General features: G+C 33.8%; 1 protein-coding gene across 1 annotated transcript; it reads left to right on the forward strand.

Annotated features, from left to right (window-relative positions):
- Positions 1 to 8015: 8015 nt before the first annotated feature.
- On the forward strand, positions 8016 to 23516 carry LOC121738604. Its single transcript, XM_042130769.1, has 6 exons — positions 8016 to 8256; positions 15806 to 15959; positions 19209 to 19394; positions 19981 to 20150; positions 22103 to 22226; positions 22691 to 23516. The coding sequence occupies exons 2-6, from the start codon at positions 15944 to 15946 to the stop codon at positions 22876 to 22878; spliced, it is 684 nt and encodes a 227-aa protein (XP_041986703.1). The 5' UTR covers positions 8016 to 8256; positions 15806 to 15943; the 3' UTR covers positions 22879 to 23516.
- Positions 23517 to 25248: the final 1732 nt, after the last annotated feature.

Genomic DNA, 25248 nt, shown 5'->3' on the forward strand with positions numbered 1-25248 from the left:
ATCACCACAAAATTTCATAAATTAAAATGATTAACTTTTCGATTATTGGGAAATGGGAATTAGGATAAAATTATACAGAACTCAATATTTAAAAAAGCCTTTTGCTCGTTTGCCTTCTAATTTCATTAAAAAGGTATACTAAAAATTTTATTAGGCTAATACGCTGCACTCCGCAGTAGGGGTGGGTCGTTATGTGATTTTTAACCGACGAAACAAGTTGTAACTGTACGACGCGGGCGCCCGGTAACGGTGTGACGTCATATCACAATTTCGCCGCGCGGGCCCCATACAATAAACGTGATTTTTTGCTCTATCTCAATAACTGCAACAGGTAGGCACTTGAAATTTTCATCAAGGCCTTAATTATATATGTACTTTAATAATTAATAATAATATTATAATAAAATAAAAAATTAAGGGGGGCTCCTATACAATAATCACAAATTTTGGCCTATTTTGCACTATAACGGTATGTGTATTCATGAGTGAGTCCGATTAGTAACATAATATAATATTATTATTAATTATTAAAGTACACATATAATTAAGGCCTCGGTGAAAATTTCAAGTGCCTACCTGTTGCCGTTATTGAGATAGAGCAAAAAATCACGTTTATTGTATAGGGCCCGCGCGGAAAAATTGTGATATGACGTCACAAGCGGTCGCGGGACTGTTAGCGGGAATCGATATTTTTCGAAACTTTGAATGCCTATAAAATCAAAACTATAAGGTATTTTTGACTGCAACAAAAACTAGTGTATTTGTTTACATACAGGCTTTACTGTGACAAAATTTCAAGCAATTTGGCATACCTAGTAACATTCTCCATTAAACCTTCCTGCCCAATTATTCCAGCGGGGATATTAGAGAAATGAATCATAATATGATTCATTTCTCTAATATCGCAAAATGCAACTCTGCTTGCAATTCATTTTTGTATTTTTGCATTGATTTGACATTTGTCAGTTTGACAGTTTTGACAATTCATTTGCTGAATTGATTGAAAGGAATTGCTAAATATTACCATTTTAGCCCCGCAGGGCTTAGGTATTATTAGGAGAGCCCATTTAACCAAAAAAAATGGGTGTTATTTTTTTTTAATGACATAATATTTTATCCCATTTAAAATCGTTGCAGAAAGGTCACTCGCGGCGCGGGGGAATGAAAGGGGGTGACGCCGGGATGAGGCGCGCGCGCAGGCCTATAGCCTATAGCCTTTTTTTCAAATCGGACCAGTAGTTCCTGAGATTAGCGCGTTCAAACAAACAAGCAAACTCTTCCCAATTATAATATTAGTATTGATATAAACTAATTAATATTTTTGCTAGGTAATCTGCGCGGAACTAGTTGGCCGCGCCGCCGGTATGCTCACATACCGGCGGCGCGGCCAACTAGTTCCGCGCGGACTATAGCAAACTCGCTGTCGCTCGCTAGGTCGACCGGTGCAGTGGGCGACGGGCGCTAGCTGCGACTCTACTATATAAATACGACTCGAAATTAGTTATTTGATTACTGTATGTAGCTAATTATTGTAACTATAGTGACGTGAAATAACGCTCACCCCTACTCCGCAGTGAAGCCGCACCCTATTAGGGCCGGGACACAAAAACACGGTCCGGCGCCGTACGACGTCGCGTCGTCGTGCCGTGATTTTGTGTCCCGGCCCTTACGGAGCATGTCCTTGAATAGAGCTGAAAGAATCGCGCAATCGCATCGCGCTCAAATAGTAATAAACTTATTATATCTATATTTACCTAGCCTATCGTAATTGTAAAAATATACTTGCCTTTTTAAAATACTACCCGTCGCTATATTGCGATCGGCATTTGCTACATTTTCCACTGCGTTATTATCTAATTCCATCGTTTTCGGTCGACTGGAAAAAAAATAAATCATAATAATATCATAAAAAGGCTAAAATAGCTTGTAATAGACAAACTGGATCATAAAAAATACAATGAATGAGCCATGCTTTGGCACGAATGGGCCGACTCGACCAGAGAAATACCACGGACTCACAGGAAAACCGGCGTGAAACAGCCCTTGCGCTGTGTTTCGTAGTCGTGAAGGACGTTTGGTTACAACTTATAATAAGTAGGTAAATAAACTTATAGGTATTACCTTTCCAACATACCTACTACCTGCCGCTGGATCTGAATTGGCATTTGGTGATTCGTTTGGGTTATCAATAATTGCACTATCCATGGTTTTCCGCCGCCTGAAATAAAAATTTAAATAATAAAGGCCTAAATAAAACTTCAGATTCAAAGCAAAATGAACTCATAGTACCTAATTATAGTACTTGTACTATTATTTATTCTGTGCTAATAGTGATAAAAAAAACATAAAAAGTATTACGAAAATTCTCTGAAACTCGATCCATAGACCGATTGAATATTGATTTATCAGAACGATCCCCGACGCGCGACGCTAAAACTTATTTAGGCTAACGAAATAATCAACTTTATGAGTGGTGATTTTTTAACTTTTTGAACATTTATTTTGGAGTGCAAAACTCCAACATAAATGTTCAGATACAAAGCAAAATTATTATCAGTGATAAAATAAAACATAAAAAACTGTATTACGATTTACGTAAATCCTCTAAGATTCGAACCATAGGCCGATTGGAAATTGATATAATGTTATCACAACGATTGTGATAACATTATTATGTCAATTTCCAAGGTCTATGGTTCGAATCTTAGAGGATTTTCGTAAATCGTAATCAATCATAGACATAATATATACTGATATATTATGTCTATGTAATCAATCATAGACATAATATATTATAATTCCATAAAGGATTTTCTTCTCTCTCGCACTCTTTGTTGGTCTTTAGGTATATATTATGTCTATGTAATCAATCATAGACATAATATAGTAATCAATCGTAATACAGTTTTTTTTATGTTTTATTTGACACAACGATCCTGGCTATCCTAAAACACATTGAGAGTGACGAAATATTTTGATTCGGGGTCGTAATTGTTCGATTTTTTTAAATAAAGACGTACGCAACAAGAAAGTAGATAAAATTGAACTTACTTTTACTTCCATCATGTGTTTGTGGCTTTCACGAAGCTGTCGCTTTTTTGCTGGACGTCTTTTCTTTTTCTTGTCACCCATTTTTACAGACGCGCAATATAATTTCAAATATTTACAGAAAAATATTTACAGAATAAACTTAATATACTATAAAACAATGAGAAATACCTATATACAAATTTTAAGAACTAAACGCTTCAATTACACTAAAATCACGATATCGGCAGAGAGAAATCCGTCACACGTCCACATAGCACCGCGCCTCAGCGATCACTGTCGGTTTTCATGCGAGAGAGAGAGATGTGAAATGTTCACTCAGAAGCGTAGATACATTTTTCGTTTGTTAGAGGAAAAATAAATATTGTGGGAAATCTAGATGTCAGAGCCGAAAATTAAATCGGGCAATCTTTGGATTTTTGTAAAAGGTATCAAATAAACAAATTTTTAAAGCATAGATTGTATTATTACTTTAGTTAGAACTGTTTAAAGTTCCCGAAAGATGTGACTTTGGTATTTTTTTTCATCCAGTAGGAGTACATTATTTTATTATTTAAATCGGACAAGCTTTTCCAAATATAATCAAAAATCACATATATTTTTTTTGTGCCAATCAATGAAATACATACGTCTAGAAAACTGCACAAAGATGTCAAATTGGCAGCTGTCTGCGCCTTCACGCGGGATCCGTACATTTTCCGGGATAAAAAGTATCCTATGTGATATGTCCTTTCCCGGTACTCAAAGTAAACCCATACCAAATTTCAGCTAAATCGGCTCAACAAACCGCAAAGGGCTTCAAGAGATAACAGACAGCTGATAGACACACTTTCACATTTATAATATTAGTATGGATGGGTATCTACCTATACATCTATACATAATATTACTTATTAGACTTTCGTAAGCATTGTGCCGAATTCGGGTTGTTGTATAGTAGATAATCTATACTATACTATAATATTATAAATGCGAAAGTATCTCTGTCTGTCTGTCTGTCTGTCTCGCTTTCACGCCAAAACTACTGAACCGATTGTAATGAAATTTTGTACACAGATAGTCTAAAGCCTGAGAAAGGACATAGGGTACTTTTTAACTGGAAAAAGGGGTTGTAAGGGGGTGAAAATGCGTAAATTTGTTCAAATTAAGTTAGTTCCAAAAATTCAAAACAGATGGCCTAAGAGTCATTTACATCGCGCTATCGTTTGCTTTTAAAAGTTTCTATAAGATGTGGTACCATACCAAATTTTATTTTTCGATTCTTTAGATTGTTTTACACGATTTTCTATAAGTCACTACTCAGTACTTAATCTATGCAGTATGCAGTGACGTAACCTTAAACCTATGAATGATAAATTATAGCTGTTTATGGGTAAAGTTGTGTAATAGGGGGCTAAATAAGCTTTAAAATTTGGCATAAATAAAGTTTACTTAATTTAAAATAATGAAATAATAAGTGCTGTTTTTGGGTATTTTGATTTAAGGGGTACCAGGGTTTTAAAAAGCTTTTAAAATTAACAACAATTTTGTTGACACCGCGCGCTATAAACTGAAGTCCACGCGGACGAAGTCGCGGGCAACAGCTAGTATATAATAAACACTACAGCAACAAGAGTTTTAGCCCGGCCGCACATTGTCCGAAATTTCTGATACGAAACAGTTGAACGTCCGCGCTGTCTCTTACATTTTGTACTGAGCCGAGTGAGCTCGAACTCGCCGGAAGGATATTCCGGATAGTGTGCGTGGTGGCGGTCCGGCGAAATTCAACTGTTTCTGATCAGAATTCGGAAAATGTGCGGCCGGGCTTAAAAATCAGTCAACAAACGGTGGAATAAAACGTAATCAAAGGCAAGAAATGTGAATATTCATGGCATTATTACAGGGCATGTATTTAAATCAATATCTGTATATTCCCTTTTCTCGATCAAAATATTTGAAAGTTTCACCAAAAATACTGACGTGCAAGTCAGTATTTTTGGTGAAACTTTCAAATATTTTGCACACTAATTATGCACCCTAAATAATGCGAATTCAGCATACTATTTAAAGTTATTTGCAAAAGTGTTTTACTGAACGAATAACTATTATTAAAATTGTATATCTTACAATTCCTTAGTTCAACAAACATACTACAACTTTTTAAAGGAAAACCATTACTTACTTTTAGGAACATCATTTATCTATACTAATATTATAAATGCGAAAGTATCTCTGTCTGTCTGTCTGTCTCGCTTTCACGCCAAAACTACTGAACCGATTGTAATGAAATTTTGTACACAGATAGTCTAAAGCCTGAGAAACGACATAGGCTACTTTTGAACTGGAAAAAGGGGTTGTAAGGGGTTGAAAATGCGTAAATTTGGTCAAATTAAATTAGTTCCAAAAACTCAAAATAGATGGCGCCAAGAGTCCCTTAGATCGCGCTACCGCTTGCTCATGCGTATTTCTATAAGAGGTGGTACCATGTTGAAAGGCGTTTTTCGATTCTTTCGATTGTTATAAGTACACGTTATGAAGTAATAACTCACCTACCAACTTAGATATCAAATTCAAAAACAACAGCGCCAAAACTACTGAACCGATTGTAATGAAATTTTGTACACAGATAGTCCAAAGCAGGCTTTAGACTATCTGTGTACAAAATTTCTATTCTTCTAGAAGTAACCTATGTCCTTTCTCAGGAGAAAGGACATAGGCTACTTCTTACTGGAAAAAGGGGTTGTAAGGGGGTGTTTATGCGTAAATTTGTTCAAATTAAGTTAGTTCCAAAAAACTGGAACAGATGGCGCCAAGAGTCGCCTAGATCGCGCTATCGCTTGCTCATATGTATTTCTATAAGAGGTGGTACCATGTTGAGTTATTATTTGCGATTCTTTCGATTGTTATACATGTTATTAAATAACTCACCTACCAACATAGATATCAGAAACCAGTCTACCAATAATAAATACTAAATAGTTTATGGGCATTGGGCAAAGCTAAGGTTGTGTAATGCATTATGCAGCTAAGTTGTGTAACGCTAAATAAGCTTTAAAATTTGGTATAAAAAAGTTTAATTAAGAAAAAAAATTCATATTATGTGCCCACTATATGGCTGTTTTGAGTATTTTGATTTAAGGGGTACCAGGGTTTTAAAAAGCTTTTGACGCCAATTTTGTTGACACCGCGTGCTATAAACTGAAGTCCACGCGGACGAAGTCGCGGGCAACAGCTAGTTCTAAATAAAACGCAATTTAATCTGTTATCCATACTAATATTATAAATGCGAAAGTATCTCTGTCTGTCTGTCTGTCTGTCTTGCTTTCACGCCAAAACTACTGAACCGATCGCAATGAAATTTTATAGGTACACAGTTATTCTAGAGTCTGAGAAAGGACATAGGCTACATTTTGATGTGGGAAAATATCTTATTTCCATGAAAATATCGATGAAAATGAATTCGCATTGCGCGTGGCCAGCGCTCATCCCGGGGGTCCTGGGTTCGAGTCCCGCAGGCGGAACAAAAAGTTTTCAATGTTCCTGGGTCTTGGATGTGTATTAAAATAAAATTTCAAAAATCTTAAACATATTTTATGTATAATATTATAAAAAATCCAGAAATATATCGATGCAATGAACATTTTAGTTCTAATACGATTCAACAGATGGCGTTTTATTTTTTACTTTATTGTAACATAGAATAATCATACTTATTAGTTAGTATGTTTTTGTTTATAGTTTTTAATACGTTAGAATATTATGTTTAATAATATAATCACTTGGTATAATAATAATCAATCTATCTTATCTTATAGAACTCCTACTGCATTTCTAATATATGTGACAAGTTGACAACAGAAGGCGCTCTAAAATAAAGGAGTTCGAGTGTACCGTGTTGGCCTATATTCCATCCAGAAAATATATCAATGCAATCAACATTTTAATTCTAATATATGAAAACAGATGGCGTTTTATTTTTTACTTTATTATTGTAACAGAACTAATCATACCTACTTTACTATATAATATTGTTTTTATTCATAACTAGCTGTTGCCCGCGACATCTGCGTGGACTTTAGTTTATAGCGCGCGGTGTCAACAAAATTTGTGTCAAATTTAAAAACTTTTTAAAACCCTGGTAAGTGGTACCCCTCTTAGGGCCGCGCTACACCGGAATGGCAGCGCTGAAAGTGCTCGCCTCGCATGGCAGCGCCATTCCGGTGTAGCGCGGCCCTTAATTAATCAAAATACCCAAAAACAGCTGTGCAGTGTGCACATAATCTATACTAATATTATAAATGCGAAAGTATCTCTGTCTGTCTGTCTGTCTGTCAGTCTCGCTTTCACGCCAAACGCCAAAAGTATCTCTGTCTGTCTGTCTGTCAGTCTCGGTTTCACGCCAAACGCCAAAACTTCTGAACCGATTGTAATGAAATTTTGTATACAGATAGTCTAAAGCCTGAGAAAGTACATAGGCTACTTTTTTTACTGGAAAAAAGGGTTGTAAGGGGGTGAAAATGCGTAAATTTGTTCAAATTAAGTTAGTTCCAACAATTCATAATAGATGGCGCCGTGCGTCTTCTACATCGCGCTGACGCTTGCTCAAAAGTCTTTCATTATATATTCGATGTCGTGCACAAGTGATACAACTTCAAGAAACGTGCCATTTTGTGTTCACTCTAAATCTCCATCGAAAGTTTTAGTAAAGGGTCTACCACTTTACTAAAACAACTGACTTGTCTCGTTGACTTTACTGACTACTTTTTTAAACTTTTGACTTGACTATCATCTGGAAAAACTACTTTAGATTTTGTAAACTTTTTACGAAAATTATTCTTTTCCCGCCATATTTTACTTGACACTGGCCATGGTTAAAAAGCCGAGCGCCATATTATGAAAAAAAAAAGAAGAAGAAGAAGAATTTACTGTGATGGAAAATAACCTTTTTTCTTTGTTTCAATTTCATGATATTTATTGATAATTATCATCCCTTAATAGTCTGTGAAATTATCGTCTTTATATAATAATCCCCGTGTACTGTCACAACTTATTTTACACGTATCATAAATAAATAAGAAATAAAAACCACGATAAATTTATGAGTCAGAAATCTTTCACACTGAAAAGGTGTTCCTTTTTGTTTGCTACAATAATTATCTTCTTGTGCTAATAAGTTATGGTGCTTTTAATTCGCTTATTTGATGCTCAATGTGTTTTCTTTGTGCAATGGTAAGTGTTTGAAGTTATTTTAATTTGCTTTCTGTTCATTTTAATGATTAGAGCTAACTTAGTTTTGTAGTACACTCATATTTGTATTAATTTTTGACACTAATTTGTGTATTTCTACAAATAGAATTTACTAATTATACTGCATGTTATCATTATTTGATTTACATAACTATGTGATTGTAGCTTTTAAAATTCTTTTATATTTTACATCTTTATTATTATAGAAGAACTTCTGTAAACTTGTTACATCAAGCATAGGAGTCCAAATAAATTATAGCATTCAGTTACTTATCAGGCATCTATTATCATTACTTTTAAAGATATAAAACAATTTAAAATTCCTATAGTCTAAAAAAATGAAATGAGATAAAAGATAAAATAGGTAGGTACTTTTTTGCTAAAATATTAATAATTTGTACATATTATACCTACATAACATGTTTTAACTTATACTCTTCATTGTGATTTGTAGTTTGTTCATTTTATTATATGTATAGAATTCTTTTGTCACAACTCACAACATTAGTTACCATACTCCTCCAAAACGACTTTACTGATTTTTACCAAATTTTATATGCATATTCAGTAATATGCATATAAAATTTTATTTTCATGTTATGTACGTATAATATAGACCTACTGAGGTCTGAGAATTGGCTTCTGGCTACTTTTTATATTGATAAGTGCATTTGTTGAATACATAATAGTAAATTATTACAACTCAAGACTGACAGCGACCACTGTTTGTGCGACGGGATAGCGATGGTCGTTGCCATGGTGTCATAGGCAAAGACTTCTATTTAAACTAAGGTAGACATGGCATACTCTACGAAATGTCATTTGAAAAGCAATCCTAAAACAATACACTCAAAACATTACACACACAAACAAAAATGTATCTTCGTAGTCAAGGCGAGATGCCAATATTATTTTGTAACAAGAGTGACAAGGATGGTCTATGGTGTTTGGTTATAATACCGAACGCAAGCGTAAGGGAACATACCCATACTACGTGACCCATTTAGGGGGGGGTCTTCAAAATACTATGCTCGCTCACAAGAGGGGGGAGGGGGTCTAGAGTTTTGTCATGTAGTCAATTTTGACGAGAGAAACGTCATACGAAATTAACCTTGACACTGGCATTTTTTATGGTTATTTATATGCTATAGCCAACAGCCACTAAAAAAACAGGAATTTCTGTCACTTTGGTGAAGCTGTAAAGCTTGGTGATTATTTATTATATTTTGTGTTCGATTACAATTTGAACTACAGTCGTGACTAAAATTGAATCCTAAATCCTAGGTAGTTGACAAAGCAACGTCATGTAGTCGGATCATGTCAATTCAATGTTAATTGTGATCTGTCGGTTGGGTTTAACTTTAAAAGCGACCAAATAACTTAGGTCCGCCATCTGCCTAGAAATTAATTTCTCTGATTGTTCTATTGTAATTTTAGACTATTATTATATATTATATTTTTTTAAATCTAAGAGGGGGCGGCGGCGTTACACTGGGGCGCTTGCCCAATGCCCATACAAAAGTTAAAAAAAAATTTGCTTATTCAGCGCTGCAACTTTAACAGTAAAAATCACAATAAGGAACACATACACATCCTAAAGTATCACACAGTTTTGTTATACCTTGTATAGCATAAAATATAATATTATCTTAAATGTTGGTGTCAAGTATTTCTTTTTGGCAAACTATTGGGTATCAAAGTATGGTTTAGTGATCGTTTTTTATTCCCATATTTAATTAATTAAGTAGTAATAATTATCTATATATTATTTTAATACGCAAGCGAAAAACTTTGTATCCCTTTTGACGAAAAATTGGGAAACGTAGGTAAATTAAATTTTGCACAGTTATAGTTTATATATGATGAAGGAGTGCATCGAGCTAATATTATTTTAAAATTATGCTTTTATAATAAATTTTTTTAACAAATCAAACATTACACACACTAGGAAAGATGACAGATATTTGAGTGACAAGCCTATACATACAAATTATACTCTTTTATTTATGGTTGAAGTCTGTTGACAACAAGGTGACAAATTGAAAATGTAAATTATAGTTTATTTTTTATTGAATCTTTGATACTATTAGACAATGCTTACACGGCTAGTCTGAGATCATCTGAGTCCCAGAGATAAGAGTTGAAAAAAAATATGATAAAGTCAATATTTTTTTTATAAAATATAGGTAGTAGTCCTAATGTCGTTGAAACTAAGGTCGAATTTCGACCATTGGGTCACCATAATAACTAGATATCTAGTTATTATAAACATGCAAAGAGTCTTTTGTTATAAATAACTTAATAAACACAAATATGAGTCAAGTTATTTTCATTTGCTAGATTACTCTTTCTACTTACAAAATGATTAAAATGATTCTTGTCAATACCACGTGAACAATTGAAGATGTCTTGGCATATACTACGTGTGGTCACGGGGAGCCAAAGAATCTTAAAAAGTCGGTCACGTAGTATGGGTATGCTCCCTAACTCCCCGAAAGATCGTAAACAAACGCCCGCAAGTACTGACTGCAAAAAAGTCTATTACAAATTAAGAAGAAAAATGTCGTTAAATATAAGCATATAATATTATTTATTCAAACAAGAACCTCTTTTATGCAACATACCGTGCATGGTCGGTAGACTGCCGATTACCTAGATATTCTGCAGATTGTCTAGTAATGTAAGAATAGAATCCATTTTTTGCACTTTAACTTACTCACCCAGAAAATCTGCAGAATACCGCGTGAATTTTCACTCTAACTGGCTTACGTAAATTAACGGTAACATATACAAACATACATACATACATAGCCTGTGAGACACATAACTCTTATTTTTTGCTTTGCTGTAGCCAGGTAAAAATTATTTATCTATTGTGAACAACTATGATAGTTACCTGTGAAAGGTAATCCCTAAAGATTTATTTATATATTTTTTACAAAATCTTTTTATTTTTACACAAGAATAGCATTTTGCCCTTTGATTACATTGATTAGTATCTGAAAATAAAACTAAGTTTGTTTTAAAAAAATTATTTGCTAACCGTACACACTCGCATACATGCAACGGTTTGAATTAGCTCTATTAGAACGGCGGACAATTTGGTGCGTATCGCCCGTCTACATCAGTTTAAATAGAAGTCTTTGGTCGTAGGTACTTATTTTGTCACTTTAATAAAATAATATTTTTTATAGTAGTATAAAATAATAGTTTTATCAAACCCATCCGACCGATGACAGCTAACATTGAATTGACATAAGCCGACCTGACGTCAACTGCCTAGGAATCAATTTCCTCGATGGTACCATTCGTTACTATGTAAACTAACTAGGTAAAGTACAAAAAATAACTTTTTTGGTTTAAATTTCACACATTACCGGATGGCATCAGGAAATCTGCAGATTACCTAGTTAATTTGAACATTAACATATTCCGCATTCTAACGGTAACATATATATATATATATATATATATATATATATATATATATACACACACATATATATATACGTCAGACGTTATGTGTCAGATGACTTCGATGGGATGGCAGTTCAAATGTTTCTAATCAAAAAATCGGATCGCGCTCTCTCTTTCATTTTGTACTGCGCCGAGTGAGCTCGAACTCGCCGGAAGGAAATTTCGGATAGTGTGCGGTGTGGCGGTCCGGCCGACGTTCAAATGTTTCGGATCAGAAATTTCGAACAATGTGCGGCCGGGCTTAAGTAGTAATCTTTGACATACGTATCTACTATATATCAAATAACAAATAAAAGAAACAGCCAGTCTTCTCTTATAATGCGCTTTTATAATTTTAGACGTGGCGGTAATATCGTGGACTTCCGCGGTAAAACGATAACGTAGGGAAGTAAAAATCTATGGAAATATATGGAGACGTTTTTAAGTTTCTGTCGACGATAACTTTTTTTCTCGGCCGCACATTGTCCGAAATTTCTGATCAGAAACACTTGAACGTCCGCGCTGTCTCTTACATTTTGTACTGAGCCGAGTGAGCTCGAACTCGCCGGAAGGATATTTCGGATAGTGTGCGGGGTGGCGGTCCGGCGAAATTCAACTATTTCTGATCAGAATTCGGACCCGGCCGCACATGGCCGGGCTCAACGTGCACGTTAGAGGACATCACAACGTTTACACTTCTGACCGCACAAAACATACGCGGTGCGTAAAATCAAAAGAACATTTAACGTACACCCACCGTTTTATCGTTGAAGCCGGTGTCCAGAATTATAAAAGCGCACTATCAAACACATTTTTTTTTGTAATAAAATAGTTCTTTTATAACTAACAAAACAACGAGAAGTCAAAATTCAGGACCTAGTTGAGAATCACAGTGCACAGTTGCTTAGGCCAGCTTCTCTTTGTTTTGACTCCGTGATCGCAACTCCGTCCGTCCGTTCCCAATATTTGATCTTTCTCTGGTTTTGCCCTACTAGAGATAGGAATAGCTCACATTAGACATTAGAGACATATATTTTATGTCAATTGTGAGCTATTCCTATCTCTAGTAGGGCAAAACTAGAGATAGATAAAATATTGGGAACGGCCGTAAATAAATTTCTTCAAAATCATTAATTCTGACATCAATGTTACCATACATTGATGTTTGAATTATTGAATTTGACAAAAGCGCCGACGTTTACAGAAGGTCAGCCATAACCTATAAATTAATTTCTTCAAAACTAATAATTCTGACATAAGTAAATGTTACCATACATTGATGTCTGAATTATTGATTTTGACAAATGCGCCGACATTTACAGATTATATACTAGCCTAGACTATACAGGATAGTCCTAGATTCACTAGAAATGTTGGATGGAAGTATAGTACTTCTAACGTTTTTAAATTTCGTACTTATTAGACCGAATTCCATCAATTCCACATAAAGGTCTACACTCTACATGCTATATCCATACTAATATTATAAATGCGAAAGTATCTCTGTCTGTCTGTCTGTCTCGCTTTCACGCCAAAACTACTGAACCGATTGCAATGAAATTTTGTACAAAGTTATTTTAGAGTCTGAGAAAGGACATAGGCTACATTTTGATTTGGGAAAATATCTTATTTCCATGAAAATATCGATGAAAATGAATTCGCATTGCGCGTGGCCAGCGCTCATCCCGGGGGTCCTGGGTTCGAGTCCCGCAGGCGGAACAAAAAGTTTTCAATGTTCCTGGGTCTTGGATGTGTATTAAAATAAAATTTCAAAAATCTTAAATATATTTTATGTATAATATTATAAAAAATTCAGAAATGTATCGATGCAATGAACATTTTAGTTCTAATACGATTCAACAGATGGCGTTTTATTTTTTACTTCATTGTAACATATTATAACTAATCATCCTTATTAGTTATTATGTTTTTGTTTATAGTAAATACGTTAGAATATTATGTTTAATAATATTATCACTTGGTATAATAATAATCGATCTATCTTATCTTATAAAACTCCTACTGCATTTCTAATATATTATGTGACAAGTTGACAACAGAAGGCGCTCTAAAATAAAGGAGTTCAAGTGTACCGTGTTGGCCTATATTCCATCCAGAAAATATATCAATGCAATCAACATTTTAATTCTAATATATGAAAACATTTGTGATATGAAAACATGGCATTTTATTTTTTACTTAAATATATTTTATGTATAATATTATAAAAAATCCAGAAATATATCGATGCAATGAACATTTTAGTTCTAATACGATTCAACAGATGGCGTTTTATTTTTTACTTCATTGTGACATAGAACTAATCATACTTATTAGTTACTAGCTGTTGCCCACGACTTCGTCCGCGTGGACTTCAGTTTATAAAGCGCGATGTCAACGAAATTGGTGTGAAAAGCTTTTATAAAAAAAACCCTGGTACCCCTTAAATCAATACAGCTGTGCAGTGTGCACACAATAAGTATTTCATTTTTTTATATTAAACTTTATATTTTATGCCAAATTTTAAAGCTTATTTAGCCCCTCAATTACACAACTTTACCCATAAACTATTTATCATTGATAGGTTTAAGGTTACGTCACTGCACAGATAAAGAACTGAGTTATTCAATACCGTAGAATAGATATAACAATCGAAAAAAATAGAAATTTAAATGTAAGATGATACTACCTCTTATAGAAAGTCTTCTGAGCAAGCGTCAGCGCGATGTAGAAGACGCACGGCGCCATCTATTATGAATTTTCGGAACTAACTTAATTTAAACAAATTTACGCATTTTCACCCCCTGACAACCCCTTTTCCAGTAAAAAAGTAGCCTATGTCCTTTCTCAGGCTTTAGACTATCTGTATACAAAATTTCATTACAATCGGTTCGGTAGTTTTGGCGTTTGGCGTGAAAGCGAGGCTGACAGACAGACAGACAGACAGAGATACTTTCGCATTTATAATATTAGTATAGATTATCTGTACACTGCACAGCTGTTTTTGGGTATTTTGATTAATAAAGGGCCGCGCTACACCGGAATGGCAGCGGCGAGGCGAGCACTTTCAGCGCTGCCATTCCGGTGTAGCGCGGCCCTAAGAGGGGTACTACTTACCAGGGTTTTAAAAAGTTTTTAAATTTGACACAAATTTTGTTGACACCGCGCGCTATAAACTAAAGTCCACGCGGACGAAGTCGCGGGCAACAGCTAGTAGTCTTTCTTGTTAGGCGATTAGGTGATCATGAATGCTAGCCAGTCCTAGCCAGATGGTAAAAACGTTTTACGAATAAAAAGGTTGAGAGAAGTATTAGACCTCGGAGGGCTTTCAATGTAGACCAAGCGTCATCTTATGTCTATAATCAGTTTGCGCCATAGACATAATATATTAGGTATATATTATGTCTATGGTTTGCGCAGCTGATGGTTTTATAAGTGAAAGAATAGTCATTATTTCCTACTCCCTTGTAATTAATACTTAAAATTCATGTCATTGTAGATTTTGTAGAATTTATTTTGCAGTATAAAATAAAGTTCTATTTTGTAGTTCTCTAACTGTCGGCTCTGTCGCACTCAGAGACGAAAATTATAGGTCTATCTACCAGAATCTGATGGCAAATTTAGACGGCAGATTTTCAAAAAATATCTTTGATTATTGGTTAAATTTTTATATTTGCATGTTTCAACACAGAATAAGCCGCTAAAAGGAAAAAAAGGATCAAAATGTTTTATTCCAATTACCCCGGCATTGCAACTAGAGTCAATTTAATTTCTCACTTTTTGCCATAAGATTCTGGTAGACCTATAATGATTGTTTTTAAATGAAGATTTTGACATAAGGCCCATACATTATCTGTCAAACTCTACAATAAATTGAAGTTTAATCATCATTAATAGTCTCTGACTGCGGCCGTTAGTCTGTCTCTCAGATTTAATGAGAGATGAAGACTTAAATTTTTTCGACGCATCCCACAATCCCATAAGATACTGATAGAAACTGAATAAACCGCTTTTCCCTGTGTGAAAATATTACATTTATGTACTTTCTAAATACTACTTTTTTTTTAAATTCCAGGTGGTGTGACATCATAAATGGACCATAGACATGGATGCATCGCACCAGGCGAAGGAATGAAATGCACCGCGCGTAAAAAAGGGACGGTTTCAACTACGCAGCTATCAAACTACTATTGATTTTACATCAACAAACAAGATGCAGTCTGCACTGGGTAAGTAAAGTGTCGGCACACATTTTCATTTGTAAATATTTTTGTCTTGTTTTCATAGCACCTGTTGCATTATTTATAAATTTGCAAGACAGATCTAAGAACACTCCCTTTTTATAAAATATTAAGATTTCCATTTGTAAATATTTTGATGTCTTGTTTTGATGAACCTGTTGCATCATGCATGGCTTTGATGCAAGAAAATTCTGGAAATATTTCATTCTATTACCAAAAGTAGAAAAGTGTTCTGGTTTTTAACTGTTTTTGAAACCGAAATATTATTACATTTGCTAAAGTGTACAAAAATATATTTTTTGTTTATTAGAAAAAGACTACAAAATATTTTACAAATTTTTGAATTCCTTGTTTCCTAAAAATCAATATTTTTTGTAAAAATGTTACCTAAAGTACCTACATCAAAAATATATTCAAACCTAAAAAAATATTATTGAGAAACTTCCATCATTACTATTTTTAAACCCTCTATAGGTATGGGGAAAATGCATTGTCCTTTACAAAAACTGTTACTCAAAATGTTTCTTGAGGATTTGTTAGTTTGTTTTTGAACCAAACAAACATGGTTTGCAGTTTACTATTGTTTTACCAAATAAGTATCTAATAAATGACCAAACCACATTGGGTGTGGCTTGTTCTTCTTCTTCTACTTTTAATTTATGGATCCATACACTGGGATTTGGGTGTGGTCATGTTTGTAAATGAACCTTGCTCATAAGTTAAATAAGTTGTGGGACTTATTTTATTAGAAAAATTTAATAAGATCTATACATTTCACAAGATACTTTATATTTGCATTTGTAAATATTTATATGTTTTGTTTTGATATCACCTCCTGCACTCTTACTTTTCCCTTCCCTTCCCTTTTACTTTTTAATATAAAGAACTGGCTTTTGAAACTGAAATATTATTATTACAATTCCTAAAGTATACCAAAATATATATTTTTATTTATTGTAATTTAAATACTACAAACATATTTTAATATTTTAATAATTTTTGAAGTCATTTTATCCTAAAGACCATAACTTTTAGTAAAATAGTAAGTACTTAAAAACTAAATTTTTTTTTGAGAATCTTCTATTTCTTACTAGTTATTACAATTTTCAACCCTCATAAGGAAAATAGTACAGGTCCATTTTGATAAGACGAACAACAATTTCCTCTGCGAAAATTCTCGAAAGTGGTAGCTAACAGAGAAATAAGAAAGGATTAAATATTTCGATTTGACTGTCATAAAAATGGATTGTTTTATTTGTAGAACAACGTTACTGCTAAATTAAATAAATAATCTATCAATATACAAGAGTTAATAAAATTCTGGGCTACTTGTAGATACTAACTACCAATCTGTACCAATTCTCTTAATCAGACAAAAATAATTTACAGGAGAGTAGAAAACATTAGAAATATTTGGAGTTAAAAATATCTTGAGTCCTTTCCGGAGACTCAAAGTATTTCCATACCAAATTTCATCCAAGTCGGTTCAATGGTTTAGGCCAGAACAGATAGGAAGACACACTTTCGCATATAATTAATAATTATTATTATTCATATTATTGCGAAATAATAAAGAAATAATAAAATACTAAGAATTGTAAATTATTACATACATTTACATGGACAAACAATTAGACACACTTTCGTTTATAGTAACGATTGTAAATTATTATTAGTATATTATATTATATTTCATTATTAATTTGAAATGTAACCCTTTATTCGCGAGAGGGCAAGATAGTGCAACATTATACGGATTATAACGACAACAGCTGGGCTTTTATCTATACTTTTGTATCAGTAACACACGTGCTGTATATGTGACAAGTGCCATGATTGAAATGAAGCTGCAGACATTTGATTGTAAATGTGTTTTTAATTACTTACTAAATGTTGGCTACAACTTTGTTGTGCCTTTCGGGCTGTTAGGTTTACATCCTTCTGATTTCTAAAATAACTAGTAAATTCCTAAAACCTATAATAGAGATTAAATAGAAAATTAATAAAGTAAACAATAAAAAGTGCTCAAAAATCTAAAAAAGGGAAATTAACAGATTTGAATCAAATGACTGATTATATGTTTTTGCACAAAGCTTTGCTTATTTGGTAATTAGTTTCAGACGATTTTATCTGGTTTCCTTTTGTGCAGACAATACTGGGTTTTCCCATGAATGGGACTTTACTATTTAATTGTCTTTTGCATCCTTTACTAGCCATTCGGTATGGGAGTGGAATGTGCTTTGTTAAATTTTTGGGTCCTTGTTGTTTGGAACTGAATGTATTTCCTTTTTCATTTTTCCTCTTTAACCTTTCTCAAACACTGATCCAGCCTTTTGCTTTCAAAGAGAGTGGGTATTTGGTTCTTTATTGGACTAAAAGCCTATGATACTTTTAATAGGGAACATGCATATATCTGATTATTTTGCGATAACAGCCAGACCTTCGTAATTTGATTGGTTGCTTTCTACTGCCAGACATATCTAAAGTATAATTAGAGTTGAAGCTGGTCTGGCAGTAGGAATCACCTGTCATAAGGCAGTGGAAGACGAGATTCCTACAGATAACCCGAAGGAAATAAATAATTCAACATTAAATTAATTTAATTCAAGTCATAATAAAATGCATCTTCATCTTTCAGATCACAAGTCCTAATAAAATGCATCTTCATCTTTCAGATCACAAGTCATAATAAAATGCATCTTCATCTTTCAGATCACAAGTCGTAATAAAATGCATCTTCATCTTTCAGATCACAAGTCATAATAAAATGCATCTTCATCTTTCAGATCACAAGTCGTAATAAAATGCATCTTCATCTTTCAGATCACAAGTCATAATAAAATGCATCTTCATCTTTCAGATCACAAGTCGTAATAAAATGCATCTTCATCTTTCAGATCACAAGTCATAATAAAATACATCTTCACCTTTCAGATCACAAGTCGTAATAAAATGCATCATCTTTCAGATCACAAGTCATAATAAAATACATCTTCACCTTTCAGATCACAAGTCGTAATAAAATGCATATTCATCTTTCAGATCACAAGTCATAATAAAATGTATCTTTAGCTTTCAGACCACAAGTCAGGATAAAATGCATCTTCACCTTTATCTTTCAGATCACAAGTCATAATACCTAAAATGCATCCTCATCTTTCAGATCACAAGTCATTATAAAATGCATCTTCATCTTTTAGATCACAAGTCATAATAAAATGTATCTTGATCTTTCAGATCACAACGCTAGTGGTCGTGTCTCCGTGGATTTGGACGAGCCAGTAGAAGAGACACCTCTGTTGGATATGGCGGGGGAAGAGCATTCGCGGCTGAAGACCTGGGCCAGCATTGGCGTGCTGACCCTGGTGTTGTTGGCTGGAATACTCATCGGGATATACCTACTGGTTCTTCAGAGCAAAGCTGGTGAATTTTCACTTCTTTACTAGATATATATGTTGCACTGAAAGTTCATAGCGAGGATTTTCGGTATAAAACTAGACATACAAACTAGACTATTTCATGTATTACTAGATGACGCCCGCAACTCCGTTGCGCCACAATTCGTTTATCGCGGTGGAACCGTACATGTTTCCGTGATAAATATCATAAGTCCTTTGCCGGGACTCAAAGTATTTCTATACGAAATTTCAGCAAAATCTGACCTAACCTAACCTAACTTGTGTAAAGTAATATTTTAGTCCACAATTGTTGTCAAGATGAGTCAGGAGACCGCTAATGTAGATGTTTGATTTCACATAACAAGTTTAAGGATTAATTCACAACGAACTGAATCGAGATAAACAGCGACTTTGCGGTTGTAGGTTGTAGTTTACTTGGCGGTCCCCCGACACACCGTGACAACAATTATGGACTAAAATATTACTTTACACAAGTTAGGAATTATTTGAACTTAAAGGCAGTAAATATTATTTCATTACTTTTTAAAGTTATTTGGCTAGGTTTTTTTTTTTAATTTCTTAATTTAATTTTATAATATTACCATTTTCAGAGCACATCATACCGGATGAATCTAAGGTCGAGGTGGTGAAACCGAAATACTTCGACTCGAGCGACTTCTTCTCTGACGAATACCGACCGAGCCTGGTCGTCATCAGGGCGGGAGAAACCCACGAGTGCTATGAAGTCGCTGAGTGTATCAGGGTCGTACAGGATATGGAGGTATGGATAGTTTTTTTTTCTATATAATATAACCATTAACCATGTTTACTGTGTCGATTAAATGGCGGAAAACAATATTCGAGTATAATCCGCGCGCGATCACGAACAGAAAGGGATGTGACGGTTTTGTTTGCTAATGTGTTACACACACACATTTGGTCAATCCTGTTGTGACCCTGTGGCAGCTACAACTCTTTCAGTTAAGTACTTACTATTTTTTTTTATTTTTGAGCAAACCCAAAATTTACATGAAAAAGATTTCTTGATAATATTTTACCAATGACTGTGATTCAGGTATTATTTTATTAATCAATTACTATAATTATATCACATATTATTACCTATTATTATCACAAAAAAATTAAAACAAAACTTAAAGTAAATGTCAGCGAACAAAAATGTAATTTTGTTTGTCGTCCCTACGGCTGGACAAATGTCAGCGCGCGTCAACAAAACTGCCATTCCGATCCCATTCTGGTCGCGCACCCGGGGTTATATATAATTTTCAACATTGTTATTCTATAATATCGTCAGGTCCAAAGTCTTAGTAAAAGTCAATACAGTCAAGGAGTCAATAGCCAGTCGATTCAGTAAAGTGGTAGACGCTTTACTGAAAATTTCGACGGTGTTTTGAAGGGAACACAAAATAGCACGTTTCTGGATGTTGCATCACTTTCCTACACTTGTGTATGTTATCAGTTATCACTTATCAATATCTAATGGTTATTATCCTACCTCTGGTAATAGAGAAGTACGTCGAAATGAACCGCCCGCTCTACCTGGCGTTTATAGACTATGCCAAGGCATTTGATTCCATCTCACACGATAGCATATGGAGAGCCCTAAAAGACTGTGGAGTACCTTCAGAAACTATTAAACTAATTCAAGACATATATAAGAAAAGCAGAAGTTAAGTTATACTAGAAAAACCAGGTCCTGAGATATGTATATGTAGAGGCGCTCGGCAGGGTGACCCTCTATCTCCTCGTATTTTCATAGCCGTCTTGCAAAACATAATGAAGAATCTGAATTGGAATAATAAAGGCATATATATGTCGTAGGATGATTTGATAAATCCGTGTTTTCGCGAAATCCCTAGAATTTCCGCGAAAATTCTAGGGATTTCGCGAAAACACGGATTTATCAAATCATCCTACGACATATATAAATGGAAAATATTTAAATAACCTTAGATTCGCTGACGACATTGTTCTCTTTGCTGAAACTGCATCACAACTAGAGTCAATGATAAGAGAATTACACAAAGTCAGCTGTGAAATTGGTCTACAGCTAAACAACAAAGCAAAATAAAAATTATGACGAATAGTAGAACAATTCCAATATTTGTTGACAGTGTTCCAATTGATTATGTAAACGAATATGTTTATCTCAGAAAACAGATATCATTCAAAAAATCTAGATATAGAGATGAACTAAAAAGAAGAATAAATATGGCCTGGAACAAATTCTGGTCCCTAAAAGAAGTTTTTAAATCAAACCTTCCAGTGAGGCTAAAGAAACAACTTCTTGACTCTTGTGTGGTATATTTCATGTAAACAATCTTGTTTTTGTTTAAAAATTGCATCTTTTCACTTCTTTTTTGTTCTTATTTACTAATCATAGCAAAAAGCAGTATTCGCAAATCTCTTTTCAAAGTTTTCGTCATGTTTAAATTAGAAAATCACGTAAACCATATAAATATTTTTCACTTTGACACATACACAATAGATGCTATAGGTGACAATGACGTTAGTAACAGTGTTACCATAATCATTTTTGGAATAAAAAGCCAGTCTCATCTTTCGCTAGCCAGACTCTAGCAGTATGTATTGTTGCAGGATGACTTATATTGCCTCAATTTCTTTGAAAGTACTAAGCAGAATGTTTTGTTGCAGGATGACTTATATTGCCTCAATTTCTTTGAAAGTACTTAGCAGAATGTTTTGTTGCAGGATGACTTATTTCCTAATGGGTATCTAAGTCCGTTCCATGTTCTGGCCATGAGCGACGGCCGGTTCATGTATGATCGCAGCTGGCATCCTGGAAAAGGCGACACCTTCATCATTGCCATGATAGGTATAACGTCATGAGTCACTAATTATATTAATAAGATATGCGTGACATATAATATCGTGGCCTTCAGATCAGAACCAGGACGTATAAGCGATGCCTCTACTTTTACTTAATTTTAGCTGACTCGGCAAATGTTGTTTTGCCATATAAAATTTTTCTAGTCTAATATATAAAAATCTCGTGTCACAGTTTTCGTTGCCATACTCCTCCAAAACGGCTTGACCGATTCTCATGAAATTTTGTGAGCATATTGAGTAGGTCTGAGAATCGGCCAACATCTATTTTTCATACCAAAAAAATATATATATGGCAAAACAACGTTTGCCGGGACAGCTAGTATCAATATAAAAAGTAGATAAAAACTTATATCTCCGGCCTAAGAATGTATATACATTCAAAATTTATTTAAAATCGATTGAGCCTTGTAAGCTTAATTCCATTATAGAATATTCCATTATTCATTTCAGGTAACTACACAGAAGGAAAACTACCGATGATGGACCAAGTCCACGGGATTTCAAACTTCATATTTTACCACGAGAAACTGGGCCACTTCGATCCCAAGTACACAATTGTGGTTGAAACCAACAACTGGTACGTTCTAGACAGCTTCAGGGGCAATCCACACTTCTGCACCCAATGCAAACCGAATTGAGGATTCTACTCACTAGGCTGAAAAGGTAGATGTTGGAGTCTGTATGCTGCCTAATAAACAGGGTGTAACAAAACTGATAATACTTGAGGGTGTGTGAGTGTATATAAAGTTCACTGTGAAAGTAGCAGCGCTGAAAGATCAATATTTTTGGGTTTCTATGGGCAAGCACTTGTGCGTCAGAAATTTCCCCATACAAAAGTTTAAAAAATTGCTCTTTCAGCGCTGCTAAGTACTTTCAGAGTGAAATCATTAGGGACTCATTACTCCCTAAAGTATTATCATTTAGTTTTGTTACACCCTGTATAACAGGTGATACAAACAACTGTCACCTGCTAGACAGCTTTAGGACAATCCACACTTCTGCGCCGACTTAAGGATTTTACTCTAGGCTGAAAATAATGTTGATGTTAGTAGTTTGTGTGATGTCATATTTGACCATATCATCATCCATGTATTACTTTTTAAACAAACACATTTCGAACTCAATTCTAATGATATTGAACTTCGTAAAAATTCTATACGGGTCTGTCTCAAACTCAACTGATGTATAACTGTACTGACCTATATCTGTACATCTATGAGCTTATCTGAAAGACTTATTTAAACTATGGAAGCTTATCAGCCAATTAAGAGTAAAGTGTTGTCATGCGATAATCATGCGACATTCAGGGTACCTAGACAACTCGCAAAACAAGTAAAGAACTTGTAAAAGAAGTTATTGCGGTTGGTTAGTACCGGTAAGGTGTGAAAGCCATATTAATTGAAGATGTAAGTGGATAAATCTAACATATTTTTATAACATAAGGGCAATTATATATTTCCCAATAATTTGAATGCACCTTGTTACTTACCTACTTTATCATCTGTCTAAATATTTTGTAAGTATACATAAAAACACTTTCGTATTGCATATCATTTTCTCGCTCGAAAACGAACGAAAATCCACTTATATCTTTAGTAATATAGATGAATTATAAACCTATCCGACCTAGGTATATATTTTTGTATAGCATTTGAAATATAAATTTTATTATGTATACCTCTTTACTAATTGAAAGTATATACTATGTATTTTTGTTGCTATAAGTTATACACTTTGTCCGATACCTTAGAAAAGTCAAACAAGTCAAACATGCTTTACTGTAACTTAGGTACTTTTATTGTGACGTTATGTTAATGTTATGTGTATAATTTGTCATAATAGTAATCAATTTTCTTTTTGATACATAACTGCATAATATATTATAATTTGAAAAATTCACTGTCCATTCATGAACATAAATTATTTACTATACATTATACATAAAAAAACGCACTTTTTAAATTTTTGACGGCATTGGAAAGGTCTGTGATTACTTTAATTAAATAATATATTTTTATTGTAATGTTACCAAAGCATAATATAATATTAATATGAGTTTTTTAACCAATATTGTTTGTAGTGTTTTAAAAACTCAGTATTAACTATTATTATGAGTTATTTTAAGCGTTATTAAGTTTTGTTATTTATATACGAACCTGTGATACTTATTTGATCATATTTTTTAAGTGTTAGTAGTTAAGGTATAATGAAATAAAAATATTTAAAAAATTACCGCAACGAATATGTATCTAGTTTACTTTATGTAATGAGGGAAATTAATAAATGGCGGACCTACGTCACTTAGTCGGGTTATCTCGAGTCAATGTAAAGTCGCGATCTTCGAAGTGGGGTTAATATAATCCGACCAAAATTACGTAGATCCACTATAATTTCACTATGAATTAATTTCTTTAATAGTATATTTTGCTTTTACAGTTTCTGTGCCGCTTTTTAATAACCCTAGCATAACTTTATTGTACTCATGTCATTATAGTCGATTTACTATATTATGAAGAAATATTTTATTTGTATATAAGTAATTGCATTTATTGTAAACATTTATTAATAACGAATAAACGAAATATAATAGAAATTTTGTGACAACAATAAGAATAACATTCATGTTTTATACAGCTACGATCTAGTCCGGATTCTATCAAACAGCAAAATAGTATCAAACAATCGTCAAACGACAGGAGTTATGTCAATCTAAACGCGTTTGGCTTTACTTTGAGAATACCATTTTGGAGTTTTATATCGAGACTGCATTGAGAACATATCGAAATTGTAATAATGTTAGATGATTAATGATTTAACAAAATCGTCCTGCTGGTTGAACATGTAGTGTAGACTTACTGCCGCACTCAGAGACCAATATTAATTACATATTAACTGAAATTAAATGAAGATTTCGTCATAGCCCCCTACATGGTCAATGATAGTCAATATCTTCATTAAATTGAAATTTGAATGTAATCATCATTAATTGTCACTGACTGCGGTAGACA

The sequence above is a fragment of the Aricia agestis genome, chromosome Z (assembly GCF_905147365.1).
Source record: "Aricia agestis chromosome Z, ilAriAges1.1, whole genome shotgun sequence".
NCBI classification, from domain to species: domain Eukaryota; kingdom Metazoa; phylum Arthropoda; class Insecta; order Lepidoptera; family Lycaenidae; genus Aricia; species Aricia agestis.